Here is a 27,750-nt window from a genome sequence, read left to right as displayed (position 1 = left end):
ATTTTCTTGAGAATTCCTCCAAGGACTGTGAATATTGGATTTTCCTGTGTTTTTTATATTTCTGTCAGGCATCATAAAAGTTCAGTTTCATTGCTGTTATTCAGCTGCTGCTTTGTGTTATTTATGACACTCTTCATAAATAGGAGTTAAAAACTTTATATATGCAAACACATATTTTCCTATTCCTATATACTGTAGTGCGTGTCTCTAGACTTGTCTTTACACTAGCAGCTTTTGTAGTAGACATCGTGTGTACAGTACTCATTTTATATATGTCAGATCCTCAAGGGCCATGGCTTTTGCCAGATGAAGCACTTTTGATTTTGAGGCTGATGAAACATAGTGCTATTATTGATCTGTGCATGACACAGCCAGTCTCTGTGCTGGCAGAGTGTAGCAACATTTATCCAGGAATTTGTGAAATGTCACTCGGATCATGTTCGTAAGGTAAACTGTGCAAAATCCAGGATTCAAGATGAGAATCCATGAGGAATTGGACGTGACTTTCTTATTCCTTCATCCTATCTTCTAGGTCAGCCAAGTGGTATTTGTTAAAACAATGTCTGTGTTTTGTATTAGGTGTTGAAGAAAGTATGATTATCACTGGGAACACCCTGTACAGTGTAGACATACTGCTGGTTTTTTCAGGTTTTTAAGTTGCTTGGGAGAACAAGATTTTAAGTCAGTGAAAGTGATCCAAGCGTTTCAAGTGTGTAATTTTTGTTTTCTTTGTAGCAGGTGGATGATTCCTGTACAGCAGCAAGTAAGAAACTCGCCTTAGATTTTCTAAAGGAATTTAACTTTCCTTGCTTTATTTTGAATGTAGAGATTTGTGGCAATTCATGTTTGTCAGTAAGATCTCATTAAGTAATAGTGGTCAGAAAGGGTGTGTGACAGTCTCTGCAAGTAAAACTGTCATAATGATATTTACATATTTTCTTTCTTTATAAGCACAATTGAGAATGGCTGCACATTTTTGCTAGTATCAGAAGCAGGTTATTGAAAAAATACTGAAAACTAAGGTATGTAACAAAACCCCAAACTTCTGTGTACTATTCCTCTATTTGTCACTTTTTCAGACATCTTTATGGACGGTGTTTCAGTTTAAAAAATTGTTTTCAGGTATAAAAAAGACACAGAAAACTGTAATTCTTAGTTTACTTTTTTTTTTTTCCAAAGCAGTTATAATAGAAACAATTTTAAATTTAACCATGCCTAAAAAATATTTTAACTTTTTTTTTCAATTTAAAGCATTAAAATATTTTTTAAAGTCTTCTTGTATTTAATTTAAAAATCAGTTATTAGGTAAGAAGAAAGAAGTTTTGTTGAACTGAAGTTCTGAGTTGGCTGTCTTGGGATTTTTTTTTCCAAAGCTAGCAGGAATTTTCTTTTATTTGTCAAAAATAATTTTTGTAGTCTGAATCCCAAAGGACAAATTTGAGATTTAGTTGAAACAGAATTTGTGAATGACCACAGAAATGTTCTTGATATCTACTTTCTCAAATGTTTTCCAGCATCTGTATGTAAACAGTAAACCTAGAGGAGAGAGAGTTGTTACTGTTGCTCATGAAAAAAATACATGCATAAATGAAGCCTTAATTTTTACATGATTACCTCCCTTTACAAGATAACCATATGTGAAATCCAGCATAAAGTAAAATTCAGCATGTTGTAGGAAAAGTCAAAATAGGAGTTGGTTGGGTTTTGGATTGGGTTGTGGCTTTTTTGTTTGCTTTGGGTTTTGTTTTGGTTTGTGGGATTATTTTGTCCTGCAGATATGTGTGTTGATTTTGCAAAGATCCGCACAGGCTGAACAAATAGTGTGTTTCTTACGGACACAAAGGTACTTCATAGCATGAGGGCCACCAGCTTGTCAAACTACTGCTCTTCATAGCAGAGGCATTGCTAGCTTGTCAGGCATTATTTTTTACAGAGGATTTCACAGAGGACATTTCCTTTTCTACTCAGCAATGTCCAGGTACTCAGTGTAATATTGCACCTTGGTTTGGCACCACACACAGGTCATATGTTGGAAGAAAGGAACAAGAAATTGGTAAGTTTTAAGCATAATAAGAATGAGGAAAGGTTGAAGGTCTGTTGTTAATAATATCTAAAAATAATAATAGATTAATGGTAAAAGACTGAAGAAGTTTAATACCCACCTTTCCATGGATAAAGGACTATTTAAAATTAGGGATCAGTTTTTGCTTCCATATCCTTTCAAGAGAATGGATTTAATTTTTCAAAAAAAGACCACTTACATATAATGCACATTTTCTCTCTAAGGACACTGAAGATGGCTGCCAGGAGAATCTTTTCTTTATTTAAACAAAAATTTTCAGGAATATTTTCCTTATACTATTTGGTACATGTGCTATGTTTAATGTATTCTTGACATCTTAATGTATTTCTTATTTAGCAAATAATTTTTTTGTCCCCATTCTCAAAATGGAAGGTCTTTTTTAAAAATAACTAGCACAGGAAAGATATCTTAATTGAGGAGTTTGAACTCTAGAAGCTCAAACTAGATATTGAACTAGAAGCTAGTCCTTGAAACTTCTTGGACTCAAAGTCTTCTTGGACTCAAAGTCCTCCTTTTCCTCCATGCATTTTATTACTCTCTGGTTTCCAGTAAGATTTTATCAGTGATTAGAAAGGAGGACCAGTAACAGGTCCCACATCTTGTCCTTCAAGAACAAGTGTTCTTTTGGACTCCTCTGGATTTCAGAAGAGAAATCTTCACCAGTTCTGCACTGATAGATCTGAAAAGCACCAGTTTGCTGTTTGACCTTATTATTTTACCTGTCACACAGTGCGATTTCTTTGTCTAGATTGTTTTGCACAAAGGGAATTGGCATTTTTGTTGGAGCTTGCATCTTACTCAAATTTTCTCATTCTCACAGTTCTCTGTTTAAGCTTATGTATTCAAAGGTAATGCTTGTGCTCTGTTGTCCTGGCTACTCCCTTCCACTACAGGAAGAAATTTTGAAACATACCTCCATAGCCAGGATTACAAGCCATTCTTATCACTTTACCAAGGATTATGCATAAACCTTCTTAAAGGTTTTTTTTTTTTTTTGTAATTTGTTGTTGTTGTTGTTGTTTTGATTGGTTGGTTGATTGCTTTATTTTGTTTGGGGGGAATTTTTGGACTCTCTAGGCATAAAGGAATGGGAGTCAAGAACCAAGACATCTTCTACAACAGTAGGAAAAAAAACTTTGCAACAAGAATGCCTCTGATACAAGAGAACTACCTGAGATTCCTTTTTAAAAATACATATCTACAGTGTTTCTTCTTTGAGATTGTCTTAATTATTCTCTGTCTTAGACTATCCATTGTAGTAGAGAATGAGTGCTAATTCCCAGGATTCTATGGCTTCCCTACCAAAGTCAGACACTCTTACTGTCCTTGTAACTCAAGGGGAGAATTTTGTAGTTTTGACAAGGTGCTGGTTTGCCTGAAACGCCTGAGCCTTATGGACTTTGTAACTGCTAGAGGAGGTAGAAGAGTATTTATCCTTTCTTACTGTTTTTTTGTATAGTCTGATTTGCTCTCCTAAGGCTTAATTGGGAATTAATGAGGTAGTCGTGGACTGTTCCCATGGCTTGTATCATGTTCAGGTTTACTGTGCATCACTCCATTCTACTTCTGCTGCCTAATGTGCCAAGATCTTCAGTTCCTTTCTCAGTAGTGGAGACTGACTAACCATAGCCACAGCACATATCACGAGATTCTCAGGCACTGGGAAAGCATCTGCTCTTTGGTGGCTGAACTGTACACAGTCTTCTCTTTATTTTTGAGCTGAAAGTTCATCCTGTGGTCTTTAGGGTATTGTGTACACAAAATGGGTCATTTTCTCTGTACTCTTATCATGGTAAAACCAGCAGAAGAGAATGAGGGAACTACTGAGTAGCTGTAGGTCTCGTTCAAGCTGGGATTTAGAATTGCAGTGCTGTCCTAAAACTGTTCATGTATGAGAAAATAATAAATTGCCCAAGTGAGTCATAATGTTGATGATAATCGTGATAAAAGAAAGTATATGTCACTTTATGCATTAGACTGAAAACATGGCTTTTTCATGTGATGGTCTCTTCAGATATTAAATAAGTAAAAATAGTATATAAATAACATAGTAATATAAAGAATATTTTACCCTAAACTGTTCATTTATGCCTGTAATTTTAGCAAGGGTTCTGATGATAATATAAATTATGAATTAAAGATAAGACTGTGGAGGTTCATTTACAAGAATCCAGGGATGAATTACTAATTTAATTTATATGAAGCACATTTTAGTGATAATTTTTAAATGCAGTTCATTATTTTGAAGAATATTCCTGTCCTCCCCATGATGTTTGTTATCAGCTTTCTCGTACCTCTCAGAAGTGGTTAGCAATGTCTTTGTTTAGTTTTATAAAAATGTAAATAATAATATTTGTATAACATCACCTTTATGTGATTAGAAAAATTCCTTCCAGGTACTTAATAGGTTCTTTCCTACAATTCTTTGTTGTTTATTTCTATGTTTCTCATTCTCTGTGAGAACAAAGAACTTCTCCATTACCTAAGTATGTTAATACAATTTATATTTAAAATGTTTTGCTTTTACACAGCTATCTGCATAAAAACAAATGAGAAGACCTTCTGAGGACATTTTTTCTGCTTTTATTAATATCTGAAGTGGCCAAAAATGAGATACTTAAATAATTGAACAAAATTAAGCATAGAGCTATCTTTTTACATTTTGTTCCTTGAATATTGCAACGAACTTCTGAGAATGCCTACAGCCTGCTTACATGTTAGTAATTTTTATGTTAAAATAGTTACATCACTTTCTCAAAGTATGTTGAAAGAGAATAGTCTTTTACAGTTGAAAATCTGAAATTTGAGTAAAGGAAAATAATATATAAAGAGTAATATGGGAGAGGGAACAGCTTTCCCTACAAGTACAGATTTCCTGCCCACTTACATTAGAGATACAGAAATATTTCAGTAGAAAATGGCTCAGTCTCTAAAACACATGGAAATGGGGAGAGGTTAAATTAATATTTCACTATTCTTTCAGTTCTTTTGTTTTTGGGGTTTTTTTCCCTCTTATATATTCTCTTAAAAATAACTTTCATTTCTAAAGATATAAAGCTATATGCTTTGGAACTAAGTGGGTAAATCAAAAGAAAGTTTAAACACAGTCTTTAAAATAGCATTTTCATTTTGGTTTCTCTGTATTTTATGTGAGTTATACAGAAAACAGATGGAAGCATTATTAATTTTTTCCCCCAATGAGTTTTAGTGCAGCATATTTGTATGTGTTATCTGAAACATATGAATACTTAGTATTGCTGCTGTTAAATTTGTAATGAGTTGTAGGGATTGTGAAATTCCCTGACTGGCTCTCATGCAAGCAGTTCATTTGCAGTGCTTAGATGTGTTAAGATTAAGCAGGGGGAATATGGCAAGCACTATCCCTGACCCTAGATGAAAAATTCAATCTTTATGAGTCTGCCCCAACTCTCATGTTTGGTGGAAATCAGATAAATACTGTCTAGTTTTTAAAAAAAACCCATGCAGTAAAACCTGGTCCTAACTACAAAAGATTGCATGGATACCATGTCTTATATTGAAAATTCTCTAGTAAGTATAAAACCATGGAAGTCTTGGAGCAAATTTTATGCATCAGCTGGAAGTCTTTCCCTGTATATAACATTACTTGATGTGCACAGCATGTTAGGTGTTGGAATACTAGTATTTATTAGTATTTTTTAAAATAGCAATGGTGGAAACATGAAAACATTGATTTTGACTTCAGCCACATCTTCACATCTGGCTTCCCATAATACTCAGATATTTTCAAACAGGCAAAGTGTCATGAAATATCTCCAGTTATATTTTCATTTTTAATTTATTTGTAGTAAAATGTTTTAATGAACCGGGATGTGTCTGGCAGATATTAATCCTTCAAATAAGTTCAAATATAGTATATACTGAAACACTGACTATTTTTATTTTTATTAAATATTGTTTTCTTCCAGTTCTGTAGTTTTTCTGTTTAAATATTAAGGCCTTTCAGACAATGTCCTGCACATCTGTATATTTTGTCAGTTTACATCTCCATATTGGAAAATCAATCGCAACAAAAATTAAATCATGCAGTTGTGATCATATAATTGATCATTATGAAACTACTTGTGTAAGTACTGTTAAATAAATAGTTAATAGTCCTTATATTCCCTTGAAATTTGCAAGGACAGATGGAGTGCAGCATCTGCTTTAGTATGAAAGCAGGATAGTGTTCTTAATACGTACGGAAATTAGACATGGGATGCAGCAATGTTTACTTGTACAGAGACATGAAATTGAAGTGATAGAAAATGAAGGCTAAATTAGAATTGCTGCAGGACAAAACCTTTATCTTTGAATTGGTATAATCATTATACAGATGACATATATCAGAAGCAGTTTCATCTTCTTAAAAAATATGATTTGTATTATTACTAAGTTTTTTTCTTATTTTCCTTAATTTGTTTGAAAAATCATTGGTTGCACAGTTCTGTACTCAGACTTGTCTCTTGTTAGAGGAGCAGTTAATTTCTTGGAGAATTGGGCCCAGAATACTTTACTCCAATTCATTTATATATGAGAGTTGTATATTTCTCTAAAATATAGTTACATTTTCTGCTCTTGATCTATCTGATATTATTAGTATTTAGAATAAGAGAAAAACAAACGAAAATTAAAAAAGAACCTGTCTGGACTGATTCTGTTGATTTTCTTTTTGTATTATTTAATAAGTTGCTATTGCAATGCTAGGTTTTATAAGTTATAAATAAATTTAGCTATAGATCAGCTGTAAGTACCTGAACTAAAATTATGTGTAAAACCTTTGTTTCTGAAGTGTTAGCAAATAGCCCTTTATAAGTGATGATTGATCAGTAATAGTACTTGTTTTAAGAAGACACTCAAAATCTTTGAGTCTAGAAGTTCTTGTTAGTGATTACAAGTGTTTTTCCAATACTAGCTGAATTTATAATTTGTATATGTGAAAGGGCAATTCCAATGTAAATGTTGCTGTTATAAAGCAGACGAACTGCAATTGTGTTACCACTATCAATAGACCAAATGTTTTTCTTTAGTAAAATACCTGAGATGAGAAATGTACCTCTTATCTGCTGGTTAATGTCTGTACTTCTCTTCGGGGAACTAATTTAAACACTTCATGAGAGATTGACATTTTCAGTACCTTAAACATCCTTAAAAGCTGCTTTGTTCACTGCAAACCATATTTAGTATGACCTCATAATAATGTAGCACACCTCAAGTGTCATGCCTGTCTTTACTATGCACTTTGGAGCTGTGTTCATCTATACTAGACAACTGCACTTCAAGGAAAGATATTTTTTTTTGCTTGATAGGCAATTAGCAGTAATTAGGAAGATTCACTTCAGTAAGGTGTCAACATGAGATTGTCTTAAAAAGTTGAATGTCAGTGGCTTTAAAAGAGGGTTCTTTTCCCTGACACATAGGTATGGCATGTGAAACATGAAATGTTAATTTAACTTTTCTGCTTATTATTCATGCACAATATTATTTTGTCATTCAGATACTACACTGACAGAGTGCAAAGGGTGTTAAAATAGTGCTGCTGGAATAAAAAGAGGATTAATCTACCATTGGCCAATTAGCCAAAGGGTACTTAATGGTCTCTAAAGGCTACTGAAGTCTAACAACTAGCTAAAGCACTGGCAAAAAGTCCTCTATATTACCTTCATTTATTTGACATTTTGTGGAATAGTCAGCTCCTGATAACTGCATTTGGCTGAAAAAAAAAAAATACTACTAAATGATTCAGTAGATTTTACCAAAATTTCAGAAGGACAAATGACAAAAAAGTTTCTACATTTTACAGGAAGTTTGTCTTGCTTTTTGTGGGGGGGGGGGTCTTTGTTTCAATTTAGGGATGGGATATTAAGTCACCAGAGACTTCTGTTTGATATTTTGTCTTCATGTCTAGAATACTAAGTAATCAACCACTTACAGCACTTGCATGAAAAGAACTTTGATCGAGGATTTGAAGTTATTTGCCTTTTCTCTATATGATCACATTAAGTATTCACCATAGCTTTTTAGTCTGGTATATATCTTTTCAGATAGCTACATATAATATTTATTAATTTTTACCTTTTTTTCCTATGACCCATCAGGCAGAGGAAGAATTTTGATTCAGAAGTAGTGGGATTGACACAATAAGTTGGATATTGTAAATAGGTTTATCATGATGTTATAATAATATTCGAGAGAATGAGTAAAATCATAAATACCTAGCTTTCTGCTTGCAAGCATGCTTTTAAAAGTTCTGTTATGTTTTATGTGTACAACGAGTACTGCTTATTTTGTATATTTTTCATGATCAAGCAGAAACTGTGCAGAAACAGTGTTCTATGTAAAACATTTATAGAAGCATTTAAATTCTGACAGAACTTTGTATAGGAGCCATGCATATAGCAAAGCTATTACCTACTGTAGGAAGGTTTCTTAGGAGAAAAGTGAGTGTTAACTTCAGTTTATTTACAGACATAGCAGTGTTTGCATCTACCAGGATTTTAGGGAAGGTTCGCAGAAAATGGGATTTGTCACATCAAAGTATATTAGCTTTAGTTTACAAAATGAGTAGTAAGATACGATTATGTCGCTGCTTAAAAACGCATCAAGAATGCCTGATTTACATCCTGGTTTATAATTTTTATATAGTATATTTTGCAAATATAAATGTGGGGGATTGTGTGCCTTCAGTAGCAGTACAGTATCAGCTCCTTCCAACAGGAATGTTATATTCATACATGCCAGTTGCAGTAGAATAGTGACTTCTGTAAAATGACCTCAAAGCCCCTTATGGAGTGATTGTGATGCCAGGGAGCAATAGGCCATAGCAGGAACTTCCTGTGTTAACCCATTGGGCCTTCCACACAGCTGTGAGCAGAGAGTTTACAGTGAACAGCCTTGCTGAGTCACTGGAAGTTTTATACAGACTACATAGAAACCAAATTTTCATCACTTACTCCTTTGTGAACAGCGGTACAGAGTGTCATGGGTATACCAGGAGCAAGGAGATTAAGATAGATGGATGTTAAAGTATTGAACCTATAAACATCTGTTAAGCCAAAAACACTCTGGAGGAGGTGCAGCAGACAAAGGCCGCTACATCATAGAGGAACAGCAGTAGGCTCCCTTTACCAACATCTGGTCCAGCTGATGTTTAAGATTCTTCTACCTTTCATCCTGGTGACCTCTTCCCCTGGAGTAAATTCTTTTTTCTCTGTCATTCAGGATTTGTGTCCGTGGTAGCGCACGCACAAAACTTTTGTTGTGTCTGAAAAAGAAAAGAATAATTAAAAACTTGACCTAAAGAATAGGCAGTGGTGAAGAACGCTAGGGTAATGAACTTGTTTCCTAAGTAAATCCAAGGAATATCTTTTAGACATAAATCTCTTCATAGGGCATGGGGGCTGTTTTTTGCATCCCACATGGATTTAGATAGAATTTTCTCATAACTGTTCAATAGATTAAAAATAAAATAGTAATGCAGTAGAATTATCAATTCTGTAGTACTTTTACAATATCTACAGCAGTATTAAAAGACAGGTTATGTGAAATGTCTGATTGCAATTGCATGCCTGTCTGCTTTTGCAAGTTGGACCCTTGTACATCGTATGCTACCTTGACTCCATCCATATTTCTTATGCTGTTTCTGAATTTATGTAGATTCTTATTTTAAAATCTTTTTTTCTACTTCCTTAAGTAGTTTTTCTATCCAACTGTCATCTTTAGTACCTGTCCCTTGAATACCTTTTTTTTTTTTAATGTATTTTCTATAATTTTTGAGAATGTAGCCAGTGCAATTCATGTTGTTTTAGAACTGATGCATATTGTCAGCAGCAGTAGCCTAAGAAACTTCTGAGAGTCATGAGCTATCTTGGGCAGATACGGGCATTTCTAATTTTGAACAGAGATATTGATCTAGCTATGTTTTTTTTTTCTTTTCTTTTTATGAATAATTTATTATAGAGACACTGAATCATGAAATTCTGCATGTAGAAATATTGGTTATACTGGACAAATTAACATAATCTTCATATTTTTCTATACTATGTTCTTCTGTATTACTGCTGGTTTTTCTTATTGAAATGGTCCATATTTTGTCTTTTACTCTGCAAATGTAGTAATTATGAGAATATCAGATTAAGGAATAGTCAATTAGAAAATACAATATTGCTCTCTTGTTTCATAATGACAGCAGACACACACAGGAATGGAAAGATTAACTCCTTTACTAAGAACAGTACTTACCTCGGATACATATGTAAAATGACCGCTGACTTTAATAAGTGCCCTTGGTGAATATGAAATAAATACTGTTAGATTTTTAACTTTAAATACCAAATGAATTTTCCTTGTACCAATGATATTTTTTTAGGGTAATGCAAAATATACAAGCATTCTTTTCTCATTCATAATGGGAATTACTGTGGCTCTCTTTTATCTGTATATATGATCTTCAGATAGTCATGTGAGTGTATGTTTTTATAAACACATGTTTATGATTTTTTTCCTAATGATGTCAAGCTGTATAAAATCTAATTTGTAAATTAAATCATAAACTGCTTGAGAATAGAATACTTAACTTTCACCTTTTTTTGTGGATTTTTTTGTTTGATTATAGGAGTGGGGTTTTTTGTGGATTTTTTGGGGGGTTTGGGGTTTTTAATGTTTGTTTGGTTTTTTTTTTTTTATTTATGGTTGGGTAGTTCGTTTGGCATCAGCATATAATCAAGCACATATTTAGTTATTTCAAGCTGTCATGTATCTTCTCATGCTATGGATCAGGATTCTTCACAAAATAAGGGGGGTTTTTTTTTCATTTTGAGGTATTTCCATACCACTTTGTACAATTGTTTCTTATGTTAAGCTACTGTATTACAGTCTTACATGGAATAATAAGATAGCATTTTAATAACCCTTGTAAGCAGCAGAGAGCTGTTAGGCCATTGTTGGCTTTCAGCTGACTACAGTTTTGTGAAAGTTAATCACTAGCATGAAGATTATTTCTGTTCCCCTTTTTGCAGAACAACATTCAATATTATTTAAATTAAAGCAATTATTTAAAACATTACTTCTGAAAGGAGTAATGTGAAATATATTGGTACAAAGATTGAATAAGTCTTGTCGGTCAAGTGCAACAGGACTGAGAGTTTGTTTGCATGATATTTGTTTGAACTAAATCCCTAACAAGGCTCGTCTGCTAATTGGACTTAGCATTTATGTTGCTAAGTGAGAAGCATTTTGGCTGCAGTATAGGGTGGTAAGACCTACCCAGTGGAATAAACAACTAACATCTGTTATCCTGTCCTGCTCCAGCTTGTCTTTTACCACTTAAGTACTTCAGCCCTAGAGTCAAGGTTATGGAACGTGCAGTTCTCTGGCTATGGTGCATATATTGAAAGGGATGAAATAACACATAGGTAAAGACCAGCCAACCAGGAGATAGTTAGTGCAGCTGGTCCACTTTGCTTTAACCTCTACAAGCCCTACAAATATCAAAACAAAAGCCAAGAGAAGGGTGTATGCTTTAAAGCAGTTGTCAACACAGCAATTGAAGTGAGCTTACAGTGGTCACCATTATAACAGATTGGACTTTTAACTACCCTGAATTCACATTGGTATCTAAGACAACATGGTATTCATATTCTATGTAGAAATAATTGCTGAATTCCAGGAAGGCTCTAGGTAAACTTGTTTCAACAGTAACTGCTATTACAATTTCATATGATAATTTTTGTTTGTTGTAGTTAAAACTGCAACATATTCAATCAAAATTGAATTATTTTGCCTATAATTTTAAAATAATTGCTTGTTTCCAATGGTAGTATATTTCTTTTTTGCTGCCAGATTTGATCTTTGCCTGTACTAGAGAATTCAACCAACAGCCATGCAATATAATTACGGGTGATATGTACAGTTGCATTCCTCTTGAATGCTGAACTGGAGAAACATCTCATATAATCAAGCAGAAATGTTTTTAGGATGAAATTGTGATTGTTTATTCTCTTTGTAAAACAGATTTTGACCTCCAACATGGCCAAGTGGCAACAGGAGAAGGAAGATCTACAAGGAAAATTAAAGTTGAGAGAACATCTGTCTCAAACTGCTGACAAGAGTGAAGCCGCACCAGCTCCTTCAAAGAACATTGATTTAGAGATGAAACAGCTGCAGTGCAAACTAAAGGTGACAGAACAGATTATCTAGTGCTGAGGATAATTTGTATGAGCAGTAGTTCATAACTGGGTCAAGCAGGCATGCCTATACTCCCATATGCCTATCATTTGTATATCATAGCCAATGATTAGCAGCTTAGGTGTTAGATTGCCTTTGATGGTAAGTAGAAATGTATTCATAGACAGAACTAAAAGTTCTAAAACAATTTCTGCAGATCAAATAGGCCAAACAAGGAGGCTGGGTTTTCACACAATGATTAAGGAGATCTTGTTGGAAGGTGCTGTGAAATTGGTTTAATGAGAATTCAGTTGATTCCTTTCTTCATCTAAGAAGGAGAAAAGCAATAGCTGTATGTGAAAGTGGAGCAAAGAATTTGAGGTAATGCGGCAGCAGTGTTGTGTGTGTGTCAGTGGTGTCTTTGTCTTTAGAGAGACTTTTTAATTATTTTGTATTTGTGTAGATTAGCTGCTAGGAAAATACTGACTGGTTGATGATTTCACTTTTCATTCTTGGGTGATTTTGTTGCATGTGAATGATGCAGAGACTTGACTGTGTTGTTCTGAAAGGTTTCTCAGCAGGTGGCCTGGCTCAAACATATTACTTCTTCTTCTCTTCTATCTGGAGGAAATATATTTGCAACAGTATGTCTTCAAGTTTTTTTTTCCAATTGTTTTCTGTTAAATAGTGGAGGAAAGAGAAAAGGTCAAAATGGTGCAGCTTCGTGGTGCTAGAAGAAACTCGACAGTAGCAAGAAGTCTGCCAAAGGATCAGCTCGGAGAAAAGGCTCTGTTACATGGTCAACGTAGCTGACTCTAAATGCTGGATTAGCTGTGCTAGCACGGGAGGTGTGGGTAATGCTCAGACCTCTGAGCTCTTGATGGTAATCATGGTATTACAGATCGTGGCTATTGCACACTGGATACGTAACATCTAAATTCAGGGATTAGTAAAGGTAGGTCACATTGATAAAGAGATGAGGCCAGCAGGGAGTAGCCATGAAAAGGCACATAAATTGATCTGCTTTAATTATGAGAAAGAGGTCTTAAAACCATACACACTGTCTTCTTGAGTATTGTTTTTAGTTTTGGGATTAAATAATCTGCTTCTGTTGCTATTAATTAGGGTTGTACCTTTTAGATGAGTATCTTCATTATCCATTATCCAGAAACCTAGCAGTCAATTGATCTATGCAGGTAGGAAAAATTTTAAAATGAGGATTTATTTTTTAAAACAGTTTAAGAGTAACACCCGTGCTAGAAGCCTACTCTGTTTGTCTGCCAAATGTGAACAGCAAAATAAATTGCTGAAAAATCAAAGGTTTTTTTGTTTCTGCAGCAGTGGAAATATTTAGCAAGCATATATAAATCTGATATCAAAAATACTAGCATGACTTTTAATTCCTTCTTAAAGATATATTCAATTTTTAATGAAAAAATAAATCATGTATGCAAAACTATACTTGGGATGGAGATAGTCTGTGACCCCCAAATGTATGTAGTAGAGTAAATTCACTGTTTTCTGAATTGGATGAGAGTTTTGAATATTAAGAGCTCAAAAACTACTTAAATCAAGTTTCTGAAATTCTTAACTTTATTTAAAGCTAGTTTAAGTCCTGCAAGCCATTTCTTAGCAGAAAAATTTGACAAAGGGTTTTCAATTATTGTTCCAGGCTTTCTAGCTGACTTAAAGGTGAGACACATAGTTATTCTCCTGAATATCTGAATGTCTAAGCAGCAAAAGCTTTCATTATAGCTCAAGTGTCCAAGTACCTGGCCTTGCTGGTTAATTTTTTTTCCTTAGCACTGTCTTTGCAGTGCTTGTTTACATTGTATGTAATGACTCCTTGTATCTTTGCCAACAGGAAGAAATGTGTTAAGTGTGTGTGGTGAGTTCAGAAGCAAAATACCGTAAGCATATGTCTTTGCCTCTGAATGTGTGCAGAGGCCCACCTAAGTACTCAGGTTCATGTCTGGTGTGGAAACCACGCAACTGGGTGCTCTACTTTACACTAATGGAACTCAAGCCCCACAAACAGGTCTCAGGAAACTCAGGAATATTCTGCTAGCATACCACATTTTAACAATTTTCGGGTTATACCTCACATTATAATAATAGTAAATAGACTAGACAAGTTATTAAGAACAATATTTTACATCTAACTATGCACACAAGAATATATACTCCCCTTGAGGTGCACAGAGTTATGTGCAATACTCCCATTAATGTTAATAGGCATTACAATTCTGCACTGAGCAGAAAAATTCTCCTGAAGTATCATTGTTTACAGCATGTCTGATCTGTTTCCTTATTGTTTATACATAGTGAGTAACAAGCTGTACTATGGTGGCTAAATCCATATACATATAGGCAGATACATACTTGGTGCATATGCTTAATATGTATCTTTTGGCAACACCCTTTGGACTTCTGAAATATCTCTATGTGGTGCGTTTGAACTGCCATTTCAACAATGGCATTCAATGCATATGGTCAGATTGCTGAGATGGCTACTTGGTAAATTTCTTTTTTTTTTTTTCCCTGTAGAATGATTCAGTTTTTCTGCATTTAGATCTTGGGTAGATGATATGTGTAATTGCCTGGAGGAATAAAAGCACTTTTTTTCTTATTATATACAAATGAGGAATGGCCAACAACTGTATAAATGTCCTTCACTGGAATGACATGTGCCTGAAAATTAGGATCATGATCATACCTAGTTGTTAGTGAAATGTAGAATTTGTGTTGGTACAGACAAATGGAAATGTCTTTGTCTTGTGCTTTGAATTTCAGGAGACATAAAAGCAACCACTCTTGTAAATAGTCTTGTATTTCTTAATACTTAAAATGAAAGGAATTACTGGACATTCTTTCTGTATAGATGTAATTACTTGTGCTGTAGTAGTGTGCATACAAAGATATAGTTCAAATGAAGATCTAGTTCTGCTTCTCTTCTGTTACATTTTATTCTGACTGTGCTATGCAAGAGAAAATGCCTTCCTGATTGGTGCTTGCAAGTGTCCCCGAGAACATCTAGTAGCCATACATTATTAGAACAATGGAAATGTACCGATTTTCATCAAATTTTCCAAGGAATGTAGTTCAGCTTAAGTGTTTCTAGGAAGTAAGAACACTCCTTTTATACCAGCTAATTTCTAAGAATCTTCATAAAATATATGGAAATTTACTCAGATATTTTTTTCCAAAATTTACTGTTGTCTGTGATCACATTCGGTCTAGTCCATTTATATTTTAATATTTTTCAATATAGAATTCGAACGCTGAGATCGCTAAGCAATCGACCACCATTAAGTCTCTGAAAAAAACGAGTCCGGGCCAAAGAAGGATGGATTCGGGAGCTGCGAGCGAAGCGCGGCGCCTCTTCTCTCCGTTGTGTCTGGTGCCACCCAGTGTCAGCTGTGAAATTGCTGCAGCGCCGGCGGCTCCTCGCTCCTTGGGAGAGCGACGCGTCCTCTTCTCTGCAGCCTCGCACAGTGTTACGGGAACAGCTTATGCTTAAATTGCGGTTTTTATAAACTGATGCAGCTAGGTACAGTGTCTGTATGGCAGTAAGAATACCTTAAGTTGGAACTCAGGCTGTTTTATCCTTGGTGTGAGTCGAAATGAATTCCTCAGCGCTGTTAAACACAGTCTTTCAAATTCCGTAATTCCTTGCCCAGGGGCTAAGAGACATGTCAAGGTTCAGATGCTTAAATAAGATTAAATAGCTAGTCTTATATTCATGAAAAAGTTCAAAAGGACAGTTGTATTTGTTTCTATTTGAATTGATTCAGGTCTGTTATTCATTTTGAAATTCATAAATTGTCAAATATGCAATTGATATTTTTACTCTACCAACACTAACTGATATGATGCTGTTCTTCAAATATATTACCATATCATATATTACCATAATATATAATATATAATATAATATATTACCATATCATATATTACTATAAAAAAAGCTGTGTGTACCTGAATTTCTTATCTGCCCAAGGTTTTAACTCCTCTAACCCTGCAGATTTTTTAATTGAAGAAAGAATGCAGTTTTTTTATCTGAAAATAGTTCATTTAAAAAATAGAGAGCCCTAAAAATTATTACATTGTAGATTGGTTTATTTTCTGTTTCAAAGTGAATTTTTCCACCGTAAGATTTCAAATTTAAAATAGTTCTTGGATAGCATGCTTTCTTTATAAAATAGATATTGTTCTTTTATAAGCAGTAAAATATAATAACCAAAATATCAGTAAGAGTATAAAGGTGAAATAGATCAAAGAAATTTTTAGATGCATTGTATTCCTGGGGTTTTTAAAAAATACAATATTGACATTGTATTAAGAGTGTTGTATTCCTGAATATACTGCCATTCATTTTGTTTTCATTGGAAAAAAATCCAGATCTCTGGACATATTTAGGTATTGCTTATGTCTATATTTAAAATATTAATTTGTGTTATAATGGTGGAAGCATTGTATAGGGCATAATTTTCTCATTGAACAAAGATTACTTTTTAGTACACGAGAGTTTTGCAGGTTTTACAAGAAGTTTCTGACAAAAGCTGATGTTATTTCTAGGTTTTGCATTTTATCTCATCTGACACACAGGGATAGGGATTTTTCAACTATTTCTGTATATTACTCAGTTGGAGGAAAGGAGTCTTCCCCATTTCACTTTCTTTTGAAAATAATATTGCAAAAAATAGTGTTTGAATTATTGAGACATCAAAGGAATTTAATTAATTGAATTTTGTGGGCTCAGCGGGTTTGTTTTCCCTTTTTTTGATAATAGTTTCAGTGTTACTGTGATTTCAGTTCAGACAAGCAAAAATCAAATCACAAATATATTGCATATTTAGAAAAAGATCTGTTAATAAGAGACTAAAACTGGGTTTAGTACTTGAGAACCAAGTAAATTGCAAGAACTGCCTCAGCTTTCATTTTTGAAAGTACTGTAATGCTACAGGTAGATTGTCTACTGCCTTTACACCTTTTAGTTGCAGTGACATGCAGTCCAACTTCTTCCTCTGCAGAATATCTGAGTTGGAGAGGGACTTTACTATGAAAAGACACTTTATAGAAGACTTAAAGTCTTGCCTAAAAGCAAATCAAGAAAATGAGAAAATCTCAAATTAAATATTGGAAAGTCTTGAGAGAAAGGTACTTCTTTCTTGCTATTCCTAGTTTTCAAAAAAAACAGAAGCTGGTGGATTTACAGAAGTTGTTTCAACACACTATACATATTAAATCAATATATTGCTTAAAGCAAAGAACATACAGTTAATTGAAGGGTGTAATTCCCTCCACTATAATTTGTATGAAATCAGTATATGGTGATAGCTTGAATGGATTCAGCATAATTTCATTTATCTTTGTTATAGGTGTAATTAAATATTAAAGTATTCAGAACACACAGTTGCAAGGATATGCTGTAAGTAGTGGGATTTAGTTTTATGCACTGTAAGTTCATAAAATATAGTAGACCTGAAACAAGGGTGATTTTACATGACATATGCTAATGAAGTCCATGCATCTCTTCTGGCTGTAGTAGTTAAATGCTTTAATATGTTAATCTATTTTCTACTACAGTGTTATGAATGATTCACAGTTCTTAGCTTAAGTAATTCTAACTGTGTAGGTAGTGCTTGACTTCTATAGCAAATTATTTTCTCCTGCAAAATTTTAGGATGATTTCACTGAAGGTAAGAGAATTTGTGCATGATTTAGCATCTTTCCATTATCCAACTGATGTGCTGCACTTTGGCCTTCAATGCCAGGAAAAGATCATGATATTTGGTTGTCTAACAGGCTGTGCAGCTTATGACCCCAAAATAGACATGAACAACCAGCCAGTTTGCTTTTGTTTGCCTAGAGTGCAAGTGCTTGCTGAGTGACACAAGCACTACTCCTGCTTGCAGTCATACAGCATTTTCAGCTCCAAAGAGAGCTAATGTATAAACCCTCCATGCTAAATATAAGGTGTTATTAAGAAGTCCACAGCCAGAAAGTGAGAATGTTAAGTAAGCAAGGGAGCTAAGGTATGACATGAGAAAAATACCTGGTTTTGGTTTTGGATAAAAGATTTAGCATGAAATTATGTGGTTTAGTGCTTTACTTTGAGTATTTGAAGCACTTCATTTCCAAAGAATCAGATTCCATACATTATTTTGATTATTCCATGTGGAAAATCAGCTTGATAAATTTTACATTATCTTCAGCAAAAGATCAAAGTAATTCCCTGTTACTCAATATTGTCAGGAAAACTTTGTGATTACCACTGTAGGAAAGCTAAACAATTTTTAGGAGCATTGGGTTTTTTTTCATTTTTACCCCCAATCAGTGTTTGCATTAGTTATTCATTATCTAAGAGGCTTTACAGACTATTAACATATTGACAATTTTTTTCTCAGCTGAGTTTGAATGTCTGTGTTTATCTCTGACAAACAAAAAGAAATTAGTGAAAATTGTAGTTTACTCCCTTTTGCAAGTACTGTGAGTCTAAAATATGTATGAACAAATAGCTCTCAGCTTTTCTTTATATTTAATGCCAGTCAAGACTTTATGTAATAAGGTTGTGTGTGAACTGATCTCTACTGGATAAACAGTAGAGATTTATTAAAGTTTGCAATTTCGGAAAAAGATACTTCAGTAATATAGTTGTATATTTTTATGTAATATCGGTATGCTTAGCTCTGATTTTATTCAAGTTTTCTATCTTGATAGTCAGTGCTCTTGGCCTTTCATTATTTCAGGTGAAGGCACTGGCTGATGACAAAAAAGCTTCCATTGACGCAATGAAACAAAGGTTTAATGTAGCTATGAAAGAGACGTCTCGGTATGAGCAGATGTATCACAAAGCCAAGGATGATTTGGAGAAAAAGGTATAATTAGAGTTTTGATGGCTCCACTGTGGAACTTTTTCGTACTTACTTTAAAATGAAAAGTTGCAAGGTCATCAGCTTAAACTTTCAGTACAGAAGGGGGGGAAATAACAGAATAATTGTAATCTGTTTCTCTGACGTAATTCAGTCATACTTCTGAAATTCATATGGACATAATGAATGAAAATGAAATTACTTTTTGCCATGAAATTACATACTCTGTGTTGCAAGTGAAATATTCTGTGATGTCACCCATGGTGTAGGAGGTTGGTTGTTCATTCGTTTGTAATCTGCCATACCTCCCCATCAGCTTTTACCATAGCACTGCTGTGTCTCTGTGGATGTTTTTCAGGATCTCAAGACTACTAAACTGCAGAGAAAAGTGATTGAGATTGAATATGCTATGACTGAGCTTGAATCTGCTGCATCTCAACAACTACATAGCTTGACTAAGCAGAGTACACAGGCTTTGGAAACTATACAGAAGGAGCTGCTGCTCACTAGTGACAAAGTAGAAGAGTTCAAGACATTTGTGAAGGTTTGAATGTTGTTTTTCTTTTGAGTGTTCACCTTAGCAAAGGTACTTTTGATGGAAAGCAAAATGTAAAAGATTAAGCAAGGCTTGGATGCACTCCCTGTTCCAGAACAGTGTTTGTAGTTGCTGCAGTGTTCTGGTGTCAGGTCTGAATAAAGAGAAAGAATCACTACCTCTCTCCCAGACTTTCAAATACTTCCATAACTCTTATTGGTCATCTTTTTATATATGGCTGACATATACTTGGTCCCAAAAGAAAGTGCTTAGTTTTGTATCAGATTATTTTGCAGCAAATAAATTCCCAACACGTTTAACATAATAATTCATATCTATTGATTACTGTGAATTACTGCCTTTTCCATATGCATCTTCATCTTGTTTTAGAAATACTATATAAGGAAGCCTCTATGTTGCAAAATGGAAAGCAGTTTTAAGGACAGTATGTAGAACATTGTTTCCTTATATTCCTTCCAGGGAAATGTTCACAACATCAGCCTAATAGACTTCAGGAAAGGTTTGAACAATGCTCTTGGGCACATGGTGTGTCACCTGGGGATGGTGCTGATCAGGGCCAGGAATTGGACTTTGAGGATCTTTGCAGGTTTCTTCCAACTCAGAATATTGTGTGATTTTATTAATGTATACCAACTTTCAAAGAAGGCTATTGTTTATTAGCCGATGAATCAGCTACTTCTCTACTGCTCCTGGATTATGTAGAACTGAGCTGCTTTCAGATATGTTTGAGCAAGGCTGAAGCATTCAGAGTAATGGTATTTTGATGCACTGGAAAAAGCATATAAAGTCACTCTACGTGACAGTGTTCAGACCTTTAGCATTAGCAATGTTCAGACCTTTAGCATTTGAAATCATCCCATGTTCAGCTCTGTTGCTAAGTTCATATAAATTTCCTTATGAAAAAAGACTGAACAATGTTCAATATTGCTTTAGAATCCAAAATTCAAGTAATTCATAAGCTAACTTATCCAAGGTGAAAATAATGATTGGTTTTCATGAAAAAGTCTCTGTTATTTCAAAAACCTAGATATTTTATTTTTAAAGTTTACTATTAAAGTGATTAATATTTTCTGTTTGCCTTTTGATGTAACCATTGAAAAAGAGGTATAAAACTGATAATTATGCCTGTTCATTCAGAAATATGCTGCCTATTCTTGAACAGACTATAAATTTTCATGAGTTTCTTCTAATACTGAATGCTTACTCTAAGAGGAAGATACAGGTGCTCTTTCCACAGCTGCATGCTTATTTTTGGCTAAATATGGAAAATCCTGAATTAATCTAATGTATTATCTATTATTTTTAATTAGGTACTCCTGTGTCACTGATGATTGAGAGAAGCAATTCAGTCTCCATTCAGCCTGCTATGAGCTTTGGAATGTTTTCACTGAATAAAGTGAAAGTAGCAGTTACAGTGATAGGGAGATAAAAAAATCATGCTATCAATATTTTACATAGTTCCATAATGAAAAGTTTTTAAAAAATTAGAAAATGAGAAAGTAAAAGATCTTCTCAGAGGTAGAAGTAGTGAGCAGGATCTATTAGCAACTATTATCTTAACTTCATTAATTGTTGAAGGAGATGACAGCTTTGTTGTTAATTGCCATGAATATTCATTAGCACTTTTGCGGTTACACTAGATGTGAAAAATGTAAAAAAAAAAAAAAAATTGCCCGAATATAAAGAATATGCATGCATATTTCAAGTAACAGTTTTGCTGATTGCTGTTCCTCTGCAGAACAATATTTTAAAAGAAAGATAGTGTCTATAAACAAACTACTTTGTTTAGTTGGGTGCTAAAATCAGATTTTATTAACAATGTACCACCATAAAATAGTAAAATCCTTAGCAATTCAGTGGAATTATGCAGAATATGACATAAATCTTGTTAAAATATCTCTTATGTATCTGCTGTTATAATGAGATATTGTGATAATACATACTGTAATAAGTAGCAGTAGAGTACAGCTCTTCTTTTGAAGTCTGGTCTGCCTAATTTCTTTTCTCCTGGATAGCTGTCAGGTTTTTGTCCCCTGACCTTGATGCTCACTCCAGTTCCAGTAATTCAAATAGCTTTTTCTATATAGAGATCAAGTTTCACCTATATATATATATCACTTAGGTTAACAAAATTATATGATCCTCTAATCTTTGTCTGCTATTGTGGTCACTTCATAGGTTTTTCTTGTTTTTTAGAGTGCAAGTGTGATTTTCTCCTCATTCTTAAACTGAATGCAGTTACTTTTTCTACCCATTCCACATCTCTTGTGACATTATGTAGAGTTTTTTTTAACATCCAACAATTAAATTGTTTCTGAATTGCTAATTAAGTTGCTGCTAGTTACAGCTATAAATGGGAGAAGAGGGTAACTTCAGAGAAGAGTGTGAGTGTTTACAGCAGGCAGTGTTACTTGCTTTTAAGGTTATTGATAATACAGAACCACAGGGTCCTGGATCTATTTGGGTCAAGATAATAAGTTACAAAACCTAGGGAAGAGGTTTGTGGTAGAAATCTGATATACACCAGTGGATCACTGTGGAGGATGTGATGACTTACTAATTAAGCACATATTTGTAATGGAACGTAACAAAATTTGCATTGCCGTGGTCACCCCAATTTGGGATGCTTACACAATAAGCTAAAGTTGTTTGTTTCCAAAAATATTGAAAGGAATGCTTGTAAACAAAAGTTGCTGTATACAGTATGTTTCAAGGGACTATTGGATTTATTTTTGTTGGTGTGTGGGATAGGAATCAGGTATTTTGTGCAGAATGACTTTCAGAGGGAACCAATGGAGCACCTGAAATAGGTTAATTCAGAGCAGTTCATTTTTCCAAAGCTGTTATGAGGAAGATGTAGGCTAGTAGGAAATATAAATAGAAATTGTGGACTGTAAGAGTATTTTATTAAGTAACAAAAAACCACTGTTTCGTAATTAGATGGTAACTCATTATAAATATCTCTCATTTTGGTAGGAAAGAGAGCAAAATATTTAGAAAGAAATGGCAACATAAAAAAAGTGGAAAGTGGATTATAGATAATAACCTGAAAATATAAGCTCCAATGGAATATAAAAGATGAATAAGATGCTGAAGAAGTCAAGAGGAAATCTTTGGGTAGCAAGGCCAAGAACTGCAGTAAACAGGCAAGATTTACAAATGTACTACTACTAAGGTAGCTATTATGGGGGAGATGTAATCTATTGTTAGCTAAAATAGATTTGTAACTGTGTAAAGACAGAGTGAATAAAAATATAAAATAAATAAAATTAATATGATAAAATAGATACTTCTGGTTTGTGTCTGGAATCAAGTAGGAATGTGTCCGGAATGAAGATGCTGCAACATCCTTAATCTGTTAGTAGCCAAGAGAAGATTTTAAACATTTTCTATAAAGAAGTAGGATTTTTGGATTAAGAATTTTTATAGCTTACCACTTTATAGAGCTGGTTAAGAAATATTCCTCTGTTAAGACATATTCTTACTGATACTCATTTTGAATAAGTATTCAAGGTTAGTGCATATATATCACAACACTGCCTAGAGTCTAAAAGAATGATAATATTGAGTAAATATGCAGAAAAGTCAGTATTGTATGATCATTAATCTGACCTCATTTCTGCATAAAAGACTGATAAGAAATTAAAGTATTAAAGCATGGGAGTTGTTATGGTTTGGGCCTGGCAAAGCCAGAGCCCCATGGGTACACCTTCTCCCCGGTGTCTGCTGTGAGATGTGACCAGGAATAAGCAAAGCAGGCTCCAAACTTAACATAAAGAAAATTTTATTAACTAAGCTACACACAAACAATTACTAAACTACACACAAAAGAAAAAACAAGGAAAATGAAAACCTCACAAAAACACTCTCCTCCTCCTCCCCCCTAAATTCCCAATACAATACATCCTCCAAAATCACCAATTCTAAGTCCAACACCACCCTTCAGATTAGACTTTCAGCTCCTCAAGAGGAGAGGGAGTCCTTCCGTGTGTCGTGGTGGCCTCTTCCGTCCTTGTTCCGGTGCTCTCACCACCGAACAGGGATCAGGGCTGCTTCCAGGGTTGTCTTTTTTTAAGGATGCTTTGTCCAGTTCCAGAAAACCACAGTATCTCACACTCTCACCTTTGGGACATCCGTCCCCCCCATATTTTATATACCCCTGGGGCCGAGGGGTACCCACACTGAATCTTCTCTGGCACTGGGACATTTCTCCCCCTGGACTCAGTCTCTGTATCTCACGGAAACATGGCTCTGTCCATGGCTACACAAAAGAGTCCAGCATAAAATGCCACTCTATCTTCTCCATTCTTTCAACATCTCTCACTCTCTCTCTCTCCGGTCCAGGCCTTCATCACTCACTCATTTCCTTTGTCCTCCTCCACTCTTATCACACATCTAGGAAGGGTTAATGTTCTGTAGGGTTTTCATTGTCCAAAGGGGTTTAAAAACTCCTTCAGGCGGCTGGACTCCTGGCTGCACCCCCCCCCCCCCCCATCTCCTCAGCTGGGCTGCCTGCTGCCAGCACATATTTACTGAATTTCAAGGTAACACAGGCTGCACTCTCTCTCTCTCTCTGTCTCTCTGTCTCCAAAAGGGGGGGGGGGGGGGGGGGGGGGGGATGGCTGTCCGATGTCTCTTGTTGCTCTCCACCCTTCCATCCTCTAGGGCCTCCTCACTCCCATGTCTGTCCAGGCCCAGGCCTACCGCATGGCTGCCCCTCCCCCGCCCAGCGGCAGCGGCTGGACGGGGGAGAGCTCCGACCTCGGTCCCTCGAAGTCCCAAGAGAGGCTCCCAGGCCCGAAGCTCTGCTTTTAACCCCTGGGTGTTCTCGGAGGTGTGTCCTAAAACCCACTGGCTAGCCCAGGTGCCAATATCAAAATCCAAGCACCCATTGGTTTGACCAGAACATCCCAGAATTCCCCCTTCTTTCTGGTCAAACCACCACAGGAGTATAGTTACACTTGTTAGAGTACCTTTACAGAAAGCAACCTGTATTGAGTAAATCTGTTTTTTTTTCTGGAAAGTAGTACAAGTCAGTTGATAAAGGTTACTATTTGTTTCAATATACCTTTTTTAAGAATGTCTGACCTACTACTGAGATGCTCAGATTAAAAAAATAGCCTATGCAGTATCAAAAAATATGTTAAATGCAAAAGTATGTTGAATGGATTAGCTCATGTAGTCGATCTGAAAAATAAATCATAAAATGTAGGTGCTTTTTAGTGTTCTGTAATGACCAGAACTAAACTTGATTATTAAACATTTTCACAAAATTCATATCATGATAAAATTTGTATGTAGTATATATCAAGACTAAGAATTAATAATGAAAGTTGGGCTTTAAATATATCAACTAGGCCAAATAAAGTAGTTTTATTACAGAAAAATGCAGACTACCTGGAAGAGGGATCAGGTGGCTCTGACAGTACTTCGGGTGCATTTTCTAGAGCTCATGTCTTTATCCCACCCCCTGCTTCCTTCAGCACCACAAATTCTCTTTGAATCATACATTCAATTTTTATGGTGTACCATTGCTCAGGATATTCTATAACATGTACTGTCAGATCCTCAGGTGGATCTGCCAGTTATGTGAAGCACAGCAACCAGAGCAAAATGTTCTTTGTTGTGTGTTTGTAGTACTTGTGAGAACTCATGCAGAAAACAGCCAGTGGATAAAATTTAAAAATTGCTATTAAACTGCTTGACTGGATTTCTATAGAAAATATAGTGGAACATACTAGTTTATTATGAAACTTTCTGAATTCCTGCATGAATTCTGTTTTCTGGCATGTTCTATTTTTTTATCCTCCTCTAGGCTTTGAGTGACCATATGTTTCTCTCAGAGGCTTTTGTAAGCCAAGACTCAGTAGTGATATCTCTCCCATTCAACTTGTCCATCAGCAAAACTCACTTTAATCTGTGGTGATGATGCCTGTCTGAGCATGAGAATATGAGAACTTTTCTGACCTTGAGAAGAATTGTTTTGATAAGGCATCTATATTCAGCTATGGTGGTAATAAATAGGTGATGGCAGCTGAATGCTTTGGAATCAGTTGAGTGCACTTCGTACTTCCATACTACCTCTGTCATTTGGGACTTGTGTGCCTTCCACTGAGGATACCCGCTGCAGCACAGAGCACATCTGGTGTGTTCTGGCATTGTTCTTGATAGGTCTCCAGTACAACCATCTGATAAAACTGACTGCCAAAATCAACACCCATGGCAGTTCACTTGGCAAGCTTAATGGATCTAAGTTGGGATCTTACACTCACCCTCTTAAGACAGCTGCCCTCATTTCGGCTACTCAGAGCTGGGCTTAAGCTAGGTGCACTTCCCCCTCACTCTCCTCTTTGACATACATCTATGTTCAGCAGCCACATGTATCAGAGGACCTCTTTCACCTCAGCTTGGCCAAGTGGTGTTCTGCCAGTTACTTGCCATTCAGTCAGTTTACCTTACATCCTGATATATATCAATCTCTATTACCTTTCTGCTGTTTACCTTGAATACTGACATAAGTTTTGCCATGGCATATTTCCTCACTGCTGTCTTGGGCTGTAGTTCAAAATACAGGTTTAGGTAAGTTAATGCTTCTGTTGAAAAGTTACGCCCCTGAGTGAGCCTCTCTCCTCATTTCTGCCCTTACACAACTTCCTCCCTACTCCGTTTTTGAAATGTAATCATAGACATTTTCTGGGTTGATTGTGAGCTGGTTCATGAGAATTCAGTTAACCTTCTAGAAGCCCACAACACCAGCTTTTGTGTACCACAGAAGGTCAGAACAGGGACAGGTTTGCATGGTTGTAGGCTGGAGGTGCTGGGACTGCCCCTTAGTGTCAGTGCTAACTGAGAATGCTGTGTAAACTTTCTCCTGTAGCAAACAATTGGTAATGAATGACTAGTCATAATAAAAAATCCTCTTACTTGGCAAATTCTGGTTATTTACTATCGTTGTCTTTTTCTCTTGAACTGTTCTGTGTTGGCTCAAAATAGAGCATTGCTAGGTAATATATTCTTCTCAGAATGGCTGTATAGAGATCATGTCCTATGTGCTCTTTATCTATAAACAAAACTATTCAAAAATATTAGACATAACTGATTGGGTTAGAAGGCACGAATATTTGGGAAATATTCAGTTGGTTTACAACATGAGAGCATCACAAGTACATTGCTACAGTCTTTACTTTCTGTCACAAAGTCAGATCTTCAGATGGAAGGAAATCCTTGCAGGTGACTCTCAGAATTCTCCAGTTACAGTTGGACAGCAAGAGATGCTCTTCATAGAAGTTTGCTGTTGCTGAATATATTCTCAAACCCTGTGGAATCATGCAGAATGATAATTTGTTTCTGTATCTGAAAAAGAAGCACATGATGGGCAACTGTAAAACTCAATAATTGGCAAAAACAAACTTTTTGTTGAAATAGAACTATGGTATGCTGTACAGATGAAAACTGGTTTATTTTGAGAATTTTATGCAATTGTATCTGAACTGTGCCAATTTGGAAGTGTTGTTTGACCAAACAAAGATTTCTTCAGTAAGTCACTGGGACATTTTGCAAACAACAGCAGATATTATCACATAAATCAGCTCTGTCAGTTTTGATTTGGAAGTGGACATCTCTAATATGACTTCAAGTTGCTAGAAAATTTCCCCCCCCTGAGAACACTTGAGAGCCAAAAGATAAGTATATTTCATTTATTACACTCCAAACTGTCAACACTTTACCTAGAAAAGCATACCCAGAGTGATTATTTTGTATTGTGTGGAGTACATGATAAGTCTGTCAACCTGTGTTCAGTCAGAATCAGCATAATATTTGATTCCAGGAATATGTTCCACCATGACGACAATCAGTAGTCTTACCTGTAAAATACACACCTTAAAAGATGGTATCCTATATGAAAAGCAAAATTTGTGTAACTGAGAAAATCTCACCATTAAAAAAAATTAGGCATTTATTGCTTCTTCTTCATTGTACAGGCTACATCAAGAAAAAAAGTAGAAACACAGCTTTTATTATGAAATATCAACATTTCTTGGTTCTGAGAAGAA

General features: G+C 35.2%; 1 protein-coding gene across 1 annotated transcript in view; it reads left to right on the top strand.

The window, feature by feature from the left end:
- CNTLN (centlein) overlaps positions 1 to 27,750 on the top strand; it is a 199,923-nt gene that overhangs the window by 122,210 nt on the left and 49,963 nt on the right. Inside the window, 6 exon segments of the mRNA XM_059493082.1 lie at positions 12,113 to 12,277; positions 15,537 to 15,584; positions 15,586 to 15,635; positions 17,299 to 17,425; positions 19,018 to 19,146; positions 19,499 to 19,684. Of these exon segments, the coding sequence (XP_059349065.1) occupies positions 12,113 to 12,277; positions 15,537 to 15,584; positions 15,586 to 15,635; positions 17,299 to 17,425; positions 19,018 to 19,146; positions 19,499 to 19,684 (705 nt within the window).

Source organism: Ammospiza nelsoni, chromosome Z (assembly GCF_027579445.1).
Source record: "Ammospiza nelsoni isolate bAmmNel1 chromosome Z, bAmmNel1.pri, whole genome shotgun sequence".
Taxonomy (NCBI): domain Eukaryota; kingdom Metazoa; phylum Chordata; class Aves; order Passeriformes; family Passerellidae; genus Ammospiza; species Ammospiza nelsoni.
This window is presented reverse-complemented; position numbering and strand designations above follow the sequence as displayed.